The 18,967-nt window shown below is 37.5% G+C and overlaps 1 protein-coding gene across 1 annotated transcript; it reads left to right on the top strand.

Annotated features, from left to right (window-relative positions):
• The first annotated feature begins 7 nt into the window (after positions 1-7).
• Positions 8-18,967, top strand: LOC121421579 (nuclear transcription factor Y subunit alpha-like). The gene is made up of 12 exons (XM_041616329.1): positions 8-97; positions 3,656-3,812; positions 6,090-6,236; positions 6,971-7,027; positions 8,703-8,789; positions 10,016-10,159; positions 11,738-11,834; positions 13,080-13,157; positions 14,999-15,084; positions 15,751-15,924; positions 17,137-17,337; positions 18,471-18,967. Exons 2-12 carry the CDS (start codon positions 3,690-3,692, stop codon positions 18,603-18,605), a joined length of 1,329 nt encoding a protein of 442 aa, XP_041472263.1. The 5' UTR covers positions 8-97; positions 3,656-3,689; the 3' UTR covers positions 18,606-18,967.

The raw sequence follows: 18,967 nt of genomic DNA, 5'->3' as shown, positions 1-18,967 counted from the left end.
AATGCGCCTCGCGTACTGGACAATCGCCATAGCGTTTTCCTATTCGTTCATGGCTGCTGCTCCTGCACCTTCGGCCAATCACAGAGTTTTTGCACCTGTAAGTTGTCCATTTTCACTGGATACTGTACCCATCACAGTATGAGTGGAGAGAGTGTGGTCCTAGCGGGAATTTAGAAGTAGAAATAACATTAAATCTTGTGGGATTTACATTGAAATATGGGAAAATGGGTGATCTTTCGTGTGGGAGTTCTCAAAATGTCTTTGTGGATATTGCGTGTGAAATCGTTGGGTTGCGCTGATAATGGCGCGTTGTGTTTGCGAAGTGTATGTGTGCGATATGTGTCGGGTGTAGGTACGGTATGGTCTATTGATGTGTTGGGTGAATGGATAGGCACTGTAATGTAAAAAACGAATATATATTATGCAAACTGTATAATATTTTATAATTTATCACTTTATTTATGAGTACAAGTACAACCTTTTCAATCTGTTGATTTAACATTAATCATTATCATGTTGAAGATTTCTGTTTTAATTTATACGATATCCTTAATTTAATTCCCAATTTTATTTGCCGCAAATAATTTTGATGATCGAAGGCAGCTCAGTCTCAGACTCCGTCAGGGGCAAGTAAACTTTAAATTTTTCTGCGACTGCGTAGTTTACTAATTTATATCCGTAAAAATAGATGATATTGATAATTTTCCCAAAATTAAAAAAAGTTGAATTGAACTTTATATAAGAATATAGAAAATATTGAACGGTAGTTTGGAAAACATTTAATCTCATGCATGATCTACGCCATCTTTAACTCTAACTTTAGGACTAGTATAGGGTCCTGAGCTGAGTGCATGAAAATTTTGAATTGCACATTAAGGCTTACATGTAAGCATGTTAAACTAAAAAGATAGAAAATATACGTGAATGAGATATAAACTGGTATTGAGAAAAAATCCTTTTTTGTTTTTTCTTATCCATGCTTGGTTGCTGTGCTCTTTCCCAGAATCTTCTTTCCATCCTTTCTTTCTGAAATTCTTTCATTCATTCTTTATTTTGTCTTTCCTATTTAATATTTCTTACTTTAGAATTTATACTTTCTATATTTTTTATTGTTTCTTTATCCTGTTTATCTTTTTTTCATGTCATTTCTTCCTTCATTTAATTTTTTCTTAAAGGGGAATCCAACCCAAATAAAAACATGTTTTTATAAGAAAAAGAAAAATCAGACAAGTTGATAAGTGAAAGTTTGAACAATATTGGACAAACAACAAGAAAGTTATGATTTTTTAAAAGTTGTAAATATTGGTAATCACTATACCCATGGAGACTTCAAATTGGCCGCATATGGGATGTCATAGTGATGTAAGGCAAGGACTACTCATCCATGTACTCCAATACATATTATGGCTAAAATGTCAGTTTTCCCAAAAGTTTTATTTCAAATTGTATTTTTCTTTCATGAGGACATAAAACACTATACTACCTGGATCATATTCAAATTACTGCCCCAGGGGAATGGGTACTTAGGAGAAAACCACAAATCCCTGATAATAAAGTACATGGCCTATGGGAAAGTTGTCCTTGCCCCTTGTCATAATTTACTTACCAAATTGCCAATTTGAAATCTACATACTATTAGTGATCCCAATTTTAAAGCAGCTATAACTTTCTTATTGCTTGTCCGATTTCTTTCAAACTTTCGCCATTCTGTTTGATTTATTTTTCTCCTTCCCAACAGAACATTTTATGGCCAAGGCTGGATTCCCCTTTAACTTGTCTTCCTCAGTCTTTGAACATTTTATTAGCCATAATTGGTCTTTGGGTAAAGACACGCAACACCCAATTTCCAAGTATGTTGGAAACTTCGTTGCCCGGGGGGGGGGGGGGGGGGTTGGGGGTCACTTCCATTGACGAGTGGAAACCATGTGTGACCATGAATCGGGTTTCAAAAAGCACCCTAAACAAGTATTTTCCGTGTTCTGAAAATGCACCCCTTAACAAGTATTGGCGTGTGAAAGCCTACCCTTATAAAGGTCAAGTCCACCTCAGAAAAATGTTGATTTGAATCAATAGAGAAAAATCAGACAAGCACAATGCTGAAAATTTCATCAAAATCAGTTTGAAATAAGAAAATTATGACATTTCAAAGTTTCGCTTATTTTTCACAATATGAGTGAGTCAGTTACATCCAAATGCGCGAGTCGATGATGTCACTCACTCACAATCTTGTTTTTTTATTGTTTGAATTATACAATATTTCAATTTTGACAATTAAGACCTTGCCTGAACCACAAAATATGTTAAAATAATGGAATTCCACATGTTCAGGGAGGAATTAAACTTTATTTCACATGACAATGACAAGAAAATCAAAATATGTCATATGATAAAATACAAAAGAAATATTGAGTGAGTGATGTCATCAGTTCCCTCATTTGCATACCGACAGAGATGTGCATACAAATGTTTTGTGAAATGAAGCGAAACTTTAAAATGTCATAATTTTTGTCTCACCTGCATAGCAGAGTAAGACTATAGGCGCCGCTTTTCCGACGGCGGCGGCGTCAACATCAAATCTTAACCTGAGGTTAAGTTTTTGAAATGACATAACTTAGAAAGTATATGGACCTAGTTCATGAAACTTGGCCATAAGGTTAATCAAGTATTACTGAACATCCTATTAGAGTTTCATGTCACATGACCAAGGTCAAAGGTCATTTAGGGTCAATGAACTTAGACCATGTTGGGGGAATAAACATCAAAATCTTAACCTGAGGTTAAGTTTTTGAAATGTCATCATAACTTAGAAAATATATGGACCTAGTTCATTAAACTTGGACATAAGGTTAATCAAACATCCTGCATGAGTTTCAAGTCACATGACCAAGGTCAAAGGTCATTAGAACTTTGGCCGATTTGGGGGTGTCTGTTGAATTACAATCAAAACTTTAAGTTTTTGGATCTGATTCATGAAACTTGGACATAGTAGTAATCAAGTATCACTGAACATCCTGTGCAACTTTCAGGTCACATGATCAAGGTCAAAGGTCATTTAGGGTCAATGAACTTTGGCCGAATTGGGGGTATTTGTTGAATTACCATCCTAACTTTAAAAGTATGTTGGTCTAGTTTATAAAACTTGGACATAAGAGTAATCAAGTATCACTGAACATCCTGTGCGCATTTTAGGTCACATGACCAAGGTCAAAGGTCAATGAACTTTGGCCATAATGGGGGTATCTGTACTTCGCAAGTTTATTGATCTGACTTTGAAACTTGGACATAAGAGTAATCAAGTATCACTGAATATCCTGTGCAAGTTTCAGGTCAGAGGCATTCCACTTGTTTTTATTTTACATCCGATTTTGAGGAAATTTTCAGCGTTGTGCTTGTTGGATTTTTCTCTTTTTATTAACATCAAGTTTTTGTTTGATGGACTTGTCCTTTGATAAGTGGAAACAAAACGGTACCCCGACAATATTCCCTGAATTTTATCCCCTTAACAAGTACAACGATATCTTAATTATTAAATGTCATGGACGTGATCTGGGACGTCGGCTAAAAAGTACATCTCGGGCCTTCTGGCCATAGTAATTACATGGGGCGGGATGTTAATTACCTTCAGTGATAAGTATTTTCCTTCATACCTTTACAGAGACTCAAGTAGAAGTTGAACGAATTCTTGAACCATGGAAGGGAATACAGTAGCCCAGACTTTGACCGCTGATCAGCTCGGTCAGATCCAGACCATTCAGACCCAAGGTGCCCAGACCGGTGGTCAGCAAGTCCAACTGCAGTTGCAAGGACAGCAGGTATTTTTCTTTAAATTCAGAAGTCTTTTAAAAGATTTCTCCTATAATGCAAAATGTATGGTGATACATCATATAACACTGTGCATATGTGCGTGTTAAAAATGTATTAAGGCACCTATTTCACACAGATTCATTTAAATTCAACTACATGTACTGTTTATTCTTATGTGAAAGGCCATATGCTAAATTATTGTTACCTCTGACAGTTTCCATAGGAACAGAGTCAGACCAGCATTACTCCAGCCAATCATGACAAAGGATATCACCAATTTTTGAAATCATGCAATCGATCATTCAAAAAAATAAAAATAAAAAAATAAAGACAGTGGCAAGCAAAAAAAAAGAGAGAAAAACAACAGAGAAGTGCAGCAGGTACAGATGGATTAAAATATGTTATATCAAAATCAACCTTTTGTATGAAATCACAAATCAAACCTCCATTTACTAAAATGTAGAATAGATAGGCCTATAATGATTAATCATACCGAGAACAATCCCAACCTAGATTACTGTTTTATTCAGGATTCTTTAGTACGGGCTACATGTTTCCCTCTTTCAATTTACCCCTATTTGATAGCTTTCGTTTGTTTGTTAAAATAAAGTATTATATCATACAATCCATTATTTACTGTGAGAAATCACACACATATATTATTCTTTCAATTTTGCTCAAATATGTTTACATATTTTGAAATGGTCATTATGCAGAGTTGCTAATTTTCCGGATTTTTCCGGAATTCCGGATTTTTTCCTTTGCTGAAAAATATTCCGGAAAAAAAAATCGATTGTCAAAGTGAAATCCGTAAAAATTTCCCCTCCAAATCTTGTCACGGAGTTCGCTACGGAGAGCGCAATTTCAATTTTGGATGGCCAATTTGCGCAGACGGAAAATTATTAGCGTTGTGCGCAGCATGAAGTTTAGCTGGTACTGTACTTGCACGGTACGCGCGAGCAATACATTGTAGCAGTTGCAAACGCCGCCCTATACCCTGCAGGGATACGGGTGTCAGCGCTATCCCAGTCGGGCGATCGCCCGGTAGAATCGCTCGAAGCACGGCCCGGTGTGGCTGCAATTGCCTGCTGCTGCGTGAGTGATTGGTTGTCTGCCGCGGGATTTCAGCTGAAAACCTATTTGCTACCATGAAATATGTGTTCTCTGGTGCGTATTCATCAATTCATATGTGTGAACTATCCATCATTTTGATAGAAATTGTGATTTATGGATTTTCAATAGTATAGGATTGTCTTGTTGATGAGTACAGTGAGTGAAAAAGGGCACCCCAGCTGCTACATACACCCGTCCCGAGTCGCACCCATTGGCCGCAGCATATTAACCCGCAGCAGGTTAACCCGTACCGTAATGAGTACGGGTTACATGATTTATTTATTTTTTGAGCACCTTTCTTGCCTATGATATGAAGTTTATTATGTCATTAATTATTTGTTATGTACTACTGTAGATTAATTATTTCAGCCCTCTAAAGAATAAGAAAACGTTCCAGCTTCAGGGGGCTTCGCCCTTGACCCCGCCAGGGGCCCTGGGCGGGCCCCTGGACCCCGGCCTGGGTTTTCAGGATTTTTTTGAGCTATCAGTTAGCATCTCTGATTATGTTTAAATGCTCTATATAACTTTATTCTGCTCCTTATATTTTCTCATTCTTATTTCTAACATTACTTATTCCATTTTATATTTCTCTCTGCATTCCCTTCCCTATATTATACATTGATATGTGCTTTTTGTTTTTTAAATGTTTGTTTATCTGTTTGTATACTGAAATTTTACTCCGTACAAATTCATGTACAGTTCAGTCTTTGGCTGCTAATTGAATTTATCATAAATACCATTTATATATCTTTGTATCTATCTATTAGTATCTTATTTCGCCTTCCTCTTTGCCACGGTAGCATATCATTGAAAACTCTCATAAAACGCCTTCCTGAGTCCAGTAAGACAGAGGTTAGACACTTGATTTTCATGATTAATTGTACATTGTAGTTGATGCAATTAATCTTAGAAAAATGTTCTTTGAATGATCGCTAAGCTTTGTGTTACACGCCCATACTAATATGTATATATAAAATATAATAGCATAAATAAACATTTGGTGAAACCACAAAAATCTATTTTAGAAGAATGAGTTTAACATAGTAACCTTTTTATTAAGAGATTTCACATATTGCTATGCCTATGAAGAGTAACATATGCGGCGTGCACTAAAGAGCAGCAGCTGAATGCTAAACTAATCCATGTGTTTCACTTTCCTCCTCAATGTTCAGTTGGTCCAGGTCGGTGGGGGCGGTCAGATCTTGGCCGGGGGTCAACCGATCACACTGCAGGTCGCTGGAGGTCAGACGGGGACAACACAGCTCCAGCAGCTGGCCCAAACGCTGCAGGTCGTGGGTTCCGGTGGTCAGGTGCAGCAGGTATGTTCCTCTCAAATGAAACTCAAGTCCTCTAAGTTATGGACCAACCTTCCTGAACTCATCAAAAAAATATTTATCTTCTTAAACTTCTAACAAAAAGGCCTTAATTTTTTTTCCATTCTTCTTAATTTCCTTCAAATTCTTGAAAAGCAACTTGAGCTCTCTACAGAGTGGTCTTTGTGTAGTATAAGTCCAACATGTTGTTATATATCAAGGTGCACAGTCGAAGCCATAATCGAGTTAGTCATCACAACAAAATATACAATTACCAACAATAGTGACTCTGAAAAAGGGAAGAAATAAATCAAGTGTGTTCTGGTCCATGTATATTGCAATCTGTGCATATAAGTTATATCTCGCTTTATTAACAAGGGGACAGGTTCATGTGATTGTAAGTTTTTATTATTGATATTGTTATTTCTTATTTTATATGTTTATAGCTATATTTTGATGGTACATGTATATGAATAATCATAATCTATTTCTCATTATGTTTTGGGTTCGTCTGTGTTGTTGACATGTGCCCTGTGTCCCTCGCTCAAGGAGGTCTGCTTGCTATTGAAGGAATGCTAAATATTCAAAATATTAAAAATGGATGTTAAAGCTTAAACTTGCAGCAAAGAGGGATATCATAAGAAAGACTTGAGGTTAATTTTCACCTTAATATTAGTATAATGTCATATTTTCATGGTGTGTGTTACGTGTACGTGTTAATAAGAATTTTTTTTTTTCAGATTCAGCTCATTCCCACCCAACAGCTCCAAGGCAATACCCAAACCACTCAGGGTCAGGTAAGTAAAAGATGATTCAATGATAATAGGGAGTTTTCGCTCAGCAAGCTTTCAAGAATAGAGGAAATGGTTCACAAAATTTTCGACAAAGACCTTCCAGCTGTTCTTTGTCATTTGATGGGCATTTGGCAATGCATCTATTCAAGCGTCGTGGTGTAGCGGTTCTGACTCTCGCCTTGTAATCAGAGGGTCGTGTGTTCGAATCCCACCATGGCCTAGCGTCCTTTGGCAAGGCGTTACTCCACTCTTTGCCACTCTCCACCCAGGTGTTAAATGGGTACCCGGTAGAATGTGAATGCCTATATGTCGTATGCCTAGCAATTGAGTCTTGGAACTCTTGTTGGAATGCTTCCCAGAGAGTGGAGGTGCATACATTGTATGTGGGCATGCAAAGATCCGATGACCGGGGTAATAATATGTCTGTAAAGTGCTTAGAGAGGTCGTTCCGATGTATTAAGCGCTATATAAATGCGGAATATTATTATTATTCAGTTCTTGAATCCTCTGTACATCGCTGAGTGAAAACTCTATTGACTGGCCTTAAGGGGAACATTGAATGTGGCCTACAAAAGAATTAAGGGTTTTGTTTCACACAGGTGGCCTTGAATCAGTTGTCTGGAACCATTTGGCCTGAATTCACAAAGGTGGTTTTGAAAACCCACGGTTGAGTCCATGGTTTATGCAGATTTCCTGTATAAATTACGCTTAATTTAGCCCGTATCTGGCGCGTGTATGAAAAATGACGAATTCTGATGCGCGCTTTTGTCACAGTGCTCCAAATTGACGCCAGTTACGATGGTTACATACCTTTGAGAATCTGGGCCTTTGTGTTTTGCAGATTCCATGCCGAAAGGGTGCATTCATTTCAAGAGGTGATTTTTTAAGCGTAATCAATGCAAGAAATCTGTATAAATGATTCAAACTACCTTTGTCAATTCGAGCCTTAATTGTCCAAAGTTTAGACGAGGCAATGGGTTTCTCAACAAGGCAACATTTAACTTTCCCCTCGAGCCAGTAAATACAGTTGTATTTCCTCTGCAGAAATTATTCGTAATCTTCAATATCAAAGGGCTTCAACTTCATAATCAATATTAAAGTTTCTTTCCATCTATTTTGCTTCTTTTTTTTTTTAACCTTTCTCTTCGATTATACATGACACTTTAGTATCGATTTAATAATCCCTATTTACCATGATTATGATGATATTATATTTTGTTTAAATTGTGTGCAATCAAGCTACCTTTGCAAAATACAATTCAAAATAAGTAATGAATGATCTAAAGTTACTGGTCCAAGAAGTCGTTTGCTTGACAACGTTAAGTGTATATTTTACGACGATAAAATTGGTCATAGCACTTAATATTCTATTTGCTTCTAATTTGTGTAGTTTAGGAGGTTTTGCAAGAAATATTTGTAATCGATTGTAAATATTCTGTTGCAAATTTTCAATGAATGGATCAAGTTTAGCTCTAGCGCATCAGATAACACTCCTTGCTGCCAGAAGTCAATCACAAATTAACAATTAATTTGCAAGATATATGAATGATCTAGAGACCAAAAATGGACTTGCGATTGATCATAAGTTTCCTGCGACACCCCTTTACAGTTTATTAAACATCCTCCATTGGGGTTAATGTGGTCGAATCAAATGCCGACATATATATTACTTTACTAGGCTCAGGTGGTACAGACACAAAGTGCCACATCCCAAGGACAGCAACAGCAGACACAACCGGAACAAACACAGCAACAAGCTCAGCAGGTATTGACACTATTTCATTGTTTTTTATATTCATTTTGATGGGTTGAAATGGTAAAAGTATCAGTGGTCTCAGCCTCAGCAATTTTCATTTCTGTCTTTCCAATGAAGATAAATGCCATAGCAGGGTTCTGTTTGATAAAGCTGTTCGTAAGTTACGAGTGACTTTAAGAACAACTGGTGATCCTTTCTTACGTGCCAAACCAACGTCAATGGTGTATACTATTTACCACAAGAAAGGATCACAAGTCGCTCCTAACTTACGAACAGCTTCATGAAACACCCTCCAGGAGCCCATTGCATAAAGCTTTTGCCATAAAAAACTGGCAAATTTTTTGCCAGAGTTCTTATGTGTAATTTTCAATGGCATAATTTTGTTTGCCAGAGTTTTTTATGGCAGAAGTAATATGCAAGGGGTCCCAGGATTCATTTCAAAGTGAGCAGATATGGTCCACAAAGAAATCGCTGACGTCGTAAAATTTGAGTGATCTCATGATGGATGTACAGGAATAGATTTTACAATTAGAAATGATTCACAAAGATTTTAATGAGGCTTTAAAAGTTGCACGCACAGGTCACGCACTAACGCGTATCTATCATTTATCAATAATATAATGTGTGCACGTTGGAGTGACTCTAAGACTCACTTGACTCTTGTGAAACACCCCCAGCGCATGCTTACATGTTTTGATTAAGCTTTTGCTTTTGATGCTGCAATCTTTATCAAGATCCGGTTGCTTGAAAGTTACTGTTATAGTAACTTAGCCGTCAAATTTTAACCCCCCCCCCCCCCCTTTCATGAGGTAGGCACTTTTTCACCAAGCAACCATGTCTGGTTTGTGATTAGAGCAAATCGTAGACAAATTATATTTTCTTCAAGCTAAAAGAAAGTAGTTTCATTTCGTGAGAAAGTCTTTTAAATCTAGGTTAATTGTCACCATATTATCATAGATCTAGATCTGTAAACTTATCTTTGTGAAATCCTGAAATCTTTATAGCTCAGGGGTCCGTTGCAGAAAGAGTTGCATTTAAACACAAGTCAAAAAATCAATTGCAAGTCCCAAATGCGCTGTTGATTGGTTAAAAATATGAAGTTGCGAATGATGATTTTTAGAGTTGCGATTGATTGCGACTCTTTCTGCAACGGGCCCCAGAACCAACAATCAACCTTGATTTAAAGACCATATCTTGTCATATTTTTTTTTATTTTCATATTTTATTTCACTTAGATCCAAATTGTACAACCCCAGCAAGTTCAGACAACAAACCAACAGGGTCAGCCGGTGCAACATATCATTGTCCAGCAACCACAGAACAACTCCCAACAACAGCAGCAACCACAGCAACAACAACAGCAACAAGGGCAGATACAGGTAAGACCATAATTGGGACGGTAAATTGCCAATTTGTCTACTGCCAACTCGTCCACTCACCACATGGTCTTCTTTCATTTAGTCTAATGCCATTCCATCCATCAACATTTCGTCTAACCACCATTTGGTCCAACAATCATCACTTCGTCTAATCACCATTTGGTCTATGACCATTTTGTCTCGTAACCACTTGGTCTAATATCCATTTCAATTTCATTCATTTTGCACAATTGACACATACATGTAGTCCAATTAGACCAAATGGTATAATGGACTAAATGGCTATTGGACCGACTGGTAATTAGATGAAATGGTGAGTGGACGAATTGGCAGTTACACCATGTGGATAGCGGACAAACTGATGGTAGACCAAATGATAGTAGACGAGTAGGCAATTGGACGAATTGGCATAAGACCAATTAGAAATAAACCAGGAGGACAACAGATCTGTTGGAAAAAGTTGTCATATTTTATTTTAGGAATGGGACATCAGTGTGGTTATTTTCTTTTATATTTGTTTTTCTGTCATATAACATTGATTACTTATAAAAATTCACTGGTGAATACCAGTAGCGCAGTTATGATTTTACATTTTCTAAAAAAAATGTGTAGGAAATCTGAGGTATTAAGTTACCAGACTTAGGGGGTGTTGCAAGAAAATATTTGCGATCAATTGCAAATATTCTGTTGCGATTTTACAACTTATAGATCAACGTTAGCTGTAGCAAATCAGATTAAACTTCTTGTTTTAAGGAGCAAATTGGCAATCAATCACTGATTTGCAATTAACTGCAAGACTTATGATTGATTTAGGGACCAAAAATTGACTTGCAATTGATCGCAAGTTTCTTGCAACACCCCATTAGAAGGTAAATGTTAATATTGTATTAAGTTTTAGTCTACCTAATTGCCATAATTTGACTGATATGACAAAATGTAACAGTCTTATGCACTGTTTTGATCATTGGCTGTATAAAATTTGAGACTAAATAGCAAAAAGAAAATCTAGTGAACTATATGGTCCTGAAACAAATGAAATGCCGACAAATGCATAGTAGGCCTGTAATTAGTAATGAGTTATGCGGGAATGTCATATTGTGTGCTCAAACTTGAATTGAATTTGAATTGAATCGAATTGAATTGAAGTGAATTTGAAATGAATTGAATATGAATTGAATTTGAGTTGAATTTGAATTGAATTTGAATTGAATTTGAATTGAATTTGAATTGAATTTGAATTGAATTTGAATTGAATTTGAATTGAATTTGAATTGAATTTGAATTGAATTTGAATTGAATTTGAATTGAATTTGAATTGAATTAAATTGAGTTGAATTGAAATGGTTGATTTAAAAACAACATCAAACAGGCAGCTCACAGGCTGAAAATGTTCAGTTTACATACACAAACAAATATCAAAAGAAATAGTGTGATTAAATGAAGATGAGACACAGGTCATTAATTAACCTATGATTTGAATGAATGATTATGATAATAACAATTTCAATATGCTATTGAGAATGTAGACATTTTGGAGATAATGATTAAGTGATTCAAAACGTGTTTTTTTTAATATAGTTGCAGCAGCTGATAACTGCAGATGGACAGACAATCTACTACCAGCCAGTCGTTGCCGGGGATAACCAGGTCACTTTATCAAGTGGTCAATTACAAGGTACATGGTATACCCCTCCCCCCCCCCCCCATAACCACTTGCGCTATCAGTAGCCATTGTCAATAAAGAGTTACAATTGGTCTGATCAATATACAAATAATGCATGCAGCCGAGTGCGTTAGTGGAAATGCAGAGCACGTGAGGTTTCTTTAGGTAGATGCCGCACTATGCACGAGCCGCTGGCGGCGAGTGCCCAGTGTGCATCATCTGAAGAAACCGAGCTTTCTCTGCATTTACTTTTACACACGACAGAGCAAGTGCATTATTTGTTTTATAAAATAGCAACACAGAAAAAAATTCTTGAAAAGTTACAGTACAGTTTGTTGGACTTCTACCGCACTGGTTTGCTCGAGCATGCAATGTCAATTTTCGTTGCGCACCTTTTGGATGTCATGTGACGCATATTGGCCGATCGCAATGCTTGAAATAATACACCTATTTTATAATGTAGACTACATGGAAATACCACAATGTCATCATTTTTTATCATGGAAATTTGCATAAACAAAGAGAAGCACACTGAATTTTCAAGAAAACAATGAATGTATGATCTGTACTTTACATTATATCTAGAAAAATATTTTGGACAAACATGCATTGTAGATGTTGACGTTGCTGGCTTTCCTTAGTTGTGGTTGATTGGATCAATCGTAACTCTTTGTAAGACGGAGCTCCGAATGCTCCCTTATCGTGAGTGGTGATGAATCACCATGGTATTAGTAGTATTAGGATTTTTTCTTTTCTTTGTAGACACGAACACACAATATTCATTTGATGCAATATAAGAGCAATACAGAAAAAATATGCCTTGGTCGAGGGCCATGCTGGGAAACGAGCCCTAAACTTTCATGGTGTAGGCGGACGCCTTATAATAGTAGTAGCAGTAGGCCTGAAAAAAAATTTGCATTTACTGCAGTATAAAAGCTTATCCAATGTTGCATATTTAAGCAGTAGGTTATGAAGGTAACCTCAAATTCTTAAATGGATGTTTAGTAGGAGTTGTAACTGTAGGAGTAGTAGTAGAAGGAGCCGTCATCATGGAATTGGGAAAAGGACTAGTATTTGTATTTAGATTAGGAGTACTTATACCAGTACTGATAAAATTACTTTGTTATGGTTGTTTATTGTGTAGTGAATAAAGTAAATCTTGCTCCTTTTTACAAATATGCACTTACAATGTTTGGAGAAAAAAAATTAAATTTGAATTCAGGATTTCACTCTCTGTTATGACCTTTGACCTTGCAGGAAGCAGTAGCAGTAATGGCGGTGCTGGGGATAACAATGGGGTCATGCAGTTACAGACAACTAACCAAGTCCAACCGGGTATGACCTTATTGCACTAACATTATTCACATTTGCCTCATTCCATGGAGCGATATCACGTGACGTCACAGTGGTGGGCATAATGATGGGAAACCTGTGCATCAGACCAATAATGATAATAGGCATTTATATAGCGCCATCTATCTTGAAATTATCTATTCGCATTGTTTATTATTATTATTACCCCGGCTTTAGCTCGAGCTGCCTTTCAGCGCTTAGTGCATTCAAGGAATTAATCCTGCTGGGTACCCATTCACCTCACCAGGGTTGAGTGCAGCACAATGTGGATACATTTCTTGCGGAAGGAAATTACGCCATGGCTGGGATTTGAACCCGAGACCCTCTGTTTCAAAGTCAGAAGACTTATCCAATGGGCCACAATGGTTTATCATGGTTTGATGAATAGGTTTCTATTGTTTAGCCCTCCATCATGGATGGACGATGACGTCACTGGGATCGCTCTATAGCCTTATTTCATTGAAGCTTGCGTTCATGTTAACTTTGTCGTTGTTAACTACCATGGAAACCATTATTGTTGTGATCAGCTGCTGAGTCATGTTGTCATGGAAGGTATGATGATGGCAAAGTTACCAGAATTTATGTTTTCTATATAACACAGGCCTCACATTTTATGGAAACTCATTTTTTAGTTTGTTTTTCTTCTCTCAAAATAATTGGGATTAGAGCTCTACAATATTTGCAGGAAATATTTAGCTTTGTTTATGCATTTTTTTAAATTACCATCATATGAGGCTCAGATTCATTTTATCTTTTTTTCTTAACTTGCTGTATTCCTTTTTTAATTATCTCCCGACCTTTTGCATAAAAGTTACTATTATAACTTCCATCCAATGGTATTTTTAATGGAATCCTTGATTTTAATTGGCTGTTTAGCATCGTTGTCATGGTAGTTTTTATTACATGGCAAAGTTCCCAAAATAGTAACTTTTATGCAACAGGTCCTAGAAAAATAATGTAAACTACTCAATTAGCAAGGTATGGGATTCAAATTCCTTTGCTTTTGGTTAGCATGATTTTAATACCACCTGATTCATGATTTTACTGTGATTTTAATGCAAAATGTTTTGATGTGAGAAAATTGCGTTTTCCATGAAATTCTGTAAATTTTTGTTCTTCCTGAATACTGTGAATATTTTCCTGTTTTCCAAAGTGTGTGGAACAGCTGGGACTTACACATATACCCTTGAAGAAGAGCATTCTCTTCAAATAACACAGGGCGCGACACTGGCACTGGTCTGACGGTCCCAGACCAGGTGGGTGTTTCATAAAGCTATTCGTAAGATACAAATGACTTTACGCGCAACTGGTGATCCTTTCTTATGCTATGTGATATCTCTTTGTAATTGAGTTATGACCTAAGAAAATGTTCCAGTCTTGCGTAAAGTCGTTCGTAACTTTACAAACAGCTTAATGAAACACCCACCAGTAAAAATTGCTGTCAGGCTAGTAGTTTTTCAGAAATAGCCAGATTGACTGGTCCAATATGACCAGTAAAAAAATATATCAAACTGATTCAAATGCTATTTTCTCTTTTGTAAATTATGAAAATGGCTTTGGAATCTTCAAAAATTGAGAAATGGCTCTCATGAATTATGTTGTAGTGGACAATAAAAGCAAATAAAGTCAACAAAAGAAACTGAAGTAGCTTTTTATATTTTTCTTTATTTTGGGGGACCAGTAAATTTTAGGTTCGGACCAGTAAAAAATTGAAAAATTGGGGATCTGCTGGTCCGACATGAACAGGTTGGACCAGTAGAAAAAAGGGTTTAGTGTGGAGCCCTAAATTATAACAGTTATCACCTATGTTTATTTCATTTTAGCTTCAGGAACTACTGCAGCAAGTACAGCTGGAGGTAATCAGATTCTCCAAGTAGCAAACAATGGTACAGACAACAGCATTGTTATGGTGAGATAATGTTCCATTATTTATAGACTTCACATTGAAAAATGTACTTCAATGTAAAACATAGTGGGGGAAAGGGCATTCATCTTATGTGGGACCCTCACTATGTAAATTCCCTCGCACGGGAGATCAGTAATAGCAAGTGTGTTGAAACATTTAAGATCAAGCTCAAAACTTACGTTTTTATCAATGATTTCTGTGATCCTTTGTTATTCTGTTTGCTCCCCCTTCACTTGCGCCCCTTGATCATCTCCAACAAGATGGATATGGCACCTAATGAATTGCATTTATTATTATTAGAATTAGAATTCATTCCCTCTTCTAATTAACAAGATCTCATTGATAATAATGGAAATATTCCACCTTTATAGAGTGCATCAGATAAAATGTTTCTAAGTGCTTTGCAGATTAGTTTTTACCCCAGTCATCGGATCCTTGTTCGCCCTATGGCAATGAATGCGCTTTCTCAACTCCCTAGGGAGCATTCCAACAAGAGTTTTCAAATCCCAATTGCTATTGATAGGAGGCTTTCTGCATTTTACTGGGAACCCATTTAACACCTGGGTGGAGAGTGGCAAAGTGTAGTTGAGCCATCCATAGTTTAAAATAATGGATTATTGAAGTGTCATGTAGTGTAAACTGGCCCATTTGATTTTCCATTTACTGTAGATGATACCAGGCAGTGGGGGTGTTCCTACCATGCAGAGAATCCCTCTACCGGGAGCAGAGCTCCTTGAAGAAGAGCCCTTGTATGTGAATGCCAAGCAGTATCATCGAATCTTGAAGAGGAGACAAGCTAGAGCAAAGCTTGAAGCTGAAGGAAGGATTCCAAAAGAAAGAAGGGTATGTGCGAGGAAGTTTGAACTATGGCTGACTTTCCTTCAGGGTGCTACATAAGCACTTGCCTGATTGCCCGGGGCAAGTAATAGTTAGCGTCGGGCAAGTGTTTTGAAGTAAAGTCCAAAACTACTTGCCGAATTGGGAAAGCAAAATTCTCAAAGTAGAATGACCAAAATTAGGGTCGATATGATATATTGACCCTAATTTGGTTCATGGCAGGCACGATAAAATCATTTTGGAAAAAGAAATGTTATAACAAGGTAGATCAGTTCATGTCAAAAGAGAGAAAAAGGTTAATTTTTTATTTTAAAAAAATGCAAAACTTTCTTTTGGAGAGGTAAAACTTTTTTTTTCAATGATTTTTTTCAGGCAAGTGAAATCGATTTTGGGCAAGTATATTCGAACTATTTAAAATTTTGCTTGCCCAACTGGGCAAGTGCTTCTATAAAGAGTTATGTAGCACCCTTCTTTCCTTCCAGTCTCTTGAACAGATTTCACTTCATGTACATTCAGCAGCGTGAGAGCAATGAGCGATTTCACCCTAATGACAGCCATATTCACCCCTAATATTTTCATAAATGGAATCACAATGGAATGCTTTCAGATGACAATTTTTCTAAAGTTGCCCCCAAGGTCTGGCTCAAACGATATTCAAGAACATTTTGAAAAGAAATTCTATTTACATCAGAATAATGAGATAAGCTTTTACAGCATAATTGTTCGTTGTGAGTAAAAAAAAAAAAAGGAGCCCTTGAAAAGAAAGAAATAGCTCCGGAATTTAAGATATCTTTCCAAAATGGCAAACAAGAAAAAAATCCCCCACAGAAATAAAAGTTATTTATTTCACTGGCATTCGGGTTAATTAAGGTTTCAAATGTTCACAGTGGAAATATGATAACCAGTCAAATCGTTCTAATGGTGACTTTCCAAGAGATGCCCAAAAGTGGCCTGTATAGACTTATTTGTGTACTCGATGCACCTCCCAGGTATCGCTTATAGTGCTTTCTATAGGTAGATGGCCACATGTTTTACTGTACTTCGGCATGATTCAGTGGCGCTGGAACATTCTGAGCAGATAGAGCTCGGGGGGGGGTGAACCATTGTTAATGCTCAATGACTTGCCCTCGCAAAGAACATACTGGCTCATCTGCATGAACATTGCAGAAATTAACAACCTCGCATAGATCATGTTTTTAAACCGTTTCTCCCATCCAGAAATACCTTCACGAGTCTCGTCACAACCACGCCATGAACAGGATCCGTGGTGAGGGCGGGAGATTCAACTCCGGCGAAGGCGAAGACCTCAACTCGTCGTCTGCCTCCTTGTCAAAACAGCAGCTTCAGCAACAACAGCAGTTACCCACCATGGTGCAGCTACCACAGGGGATGACCCTAACAGCGGGCGCAGATGGACAGGTACATTGATTTGTGAATAATATAGGTTATGTATAATGTTGCACACGTACTCACCATGTTAGATGCTGTACTACCTCCTATATTACTCCTGCATAGATTGGGTGTCAATTCTAGTTCTTAGATTTTGGGGGAATTCCTTCACACTTGTGCAGCAAGAAATGGATGAATGTGTTGCTGGAGCGTTGTGGCCCAGTGGATTAGTCTCCGGACTTTGAAACAGGGGGTTGTGGGTTCGAATCCCAGCCATGGCGTAATTTCCTTCAGCAAGAAATTTATCTACATTGTGCTGCACTCAACCCAGGTGAGGTGAATGGGTACCTGGCAGGAATTTATTCCTTGAAATGCGTGTGCGCTGTAATCATAGTAATTACGGCAGCCAAGCTACAGCTGGGGTAATAATATCCAAGTCCTTTGGAAGCGCATAGAGACATTATTCATAATTGTGATATGCGCTATACAAGAACTGTTTATTATTATTATTAAAAAATTAAAGCAGTGCATGAGGCATATGTAGATTTTTTGTGTAATCATGGTTCATTCTAGACGGAATTTAGTGCCCTTTTGCCAAAAGCATGCATTTACTATTGAACCTTTCTTGGTGTACGCGACGAATTAGAATCTTGGTATATGTGGAAGAGCCATGGTGTAGTGGTTCTGACTCTCACCTTGTAAACAGAGGGTCGTGTGCACGAATCCCACCGCGTCTAGCGTCCTTTGGCAAGGCGTTAATCCACACTTTGCCACCTTCGACCCAGGTGCTAAATGGGTACTCGGTAGAATGCGAATGATATTGTATGTTTGAATTTGCCAGCGCCATAATGAGGGTGCGATGAATGCAAGAAATGCTCCCCAGGGAGTAGAAATTGTGCCACTTTTCGTGCTTGAAGTGAATCCAATGACCGGGGTAAGAATATGCTGTTAAGGGCTTGAGCCGTTCTGGGAAAAGCGCTATATAAAAATTGGCTATCATTATCACATCATACTAACTTTTTATGATGAATTTATTTTAGTCACATCACAAGTACATGAAAAATCCTAGTTAGATCATTGTAATATGTAAGATATGTCTTTTATTAGTGTTGTTTTTGTTGCTATTATTATTAGATAATTTTTGTTTATATTCTTTGATTTAGGTAAGCCAAGAAGGGATGATTCACCTCAGCATGCTGACGGGAGTTAACGCGTCCACCGCATCACAGGTTCTGATTGGTCAAGGCAACGCCGTCACGACATTATCATCTAATGGCGTCAGAGGGGTGTCACAATAGTATGCTGTCGGACCTCAGCCAATACGGACAACTAGAATAGAACTCCAAGGCCATAGGGTGCAGGAGAGGAGGGAAGGTCATGTTGGGATTTCTGAGAAGTTTTTGCGATTTTCAGAGAGTTTTGGTTTTAAGAAAGCTAGAACTCGGAACTTTGGATCAGATGTTTCCAAGGCCCTAGAGTGCAAAGGGAAAGACCAAGTGGGAAACCTGTGAAGTTGTGAGATTTTCTGAGAATGCAGGAGATGGTTAATGCTTCCATCTCATCACAAGTTCTGGGCTCCGTGACACAAAGGTTTGCGATGAATTGTAAGTATGAAAGAACCGCTTTGATTGGTCCCTGGTCAGTATTTTAAACCTAATGC

The sequence above is a fragment of the Lytechinus variegatus genome, chromosome 9 (genome assembly GCF_018143015.1).
Source record: "Lytechinus variegatus isolate NC3 chromosome 9, Lvar_3.0, whole genome shotgun sequence".
NCBI lineage: Eukaryota > Metazoa > Echinodermata > Echinoidea > Temnopleuroida > Toxopneustidae > Lytechinus > Lytechinus variegatus.
The sequence above is the reverse complement of the archived record's forward strand: the minus strand, read 5'-3'. Positions and strand labels throughout refer to the sequence as shown.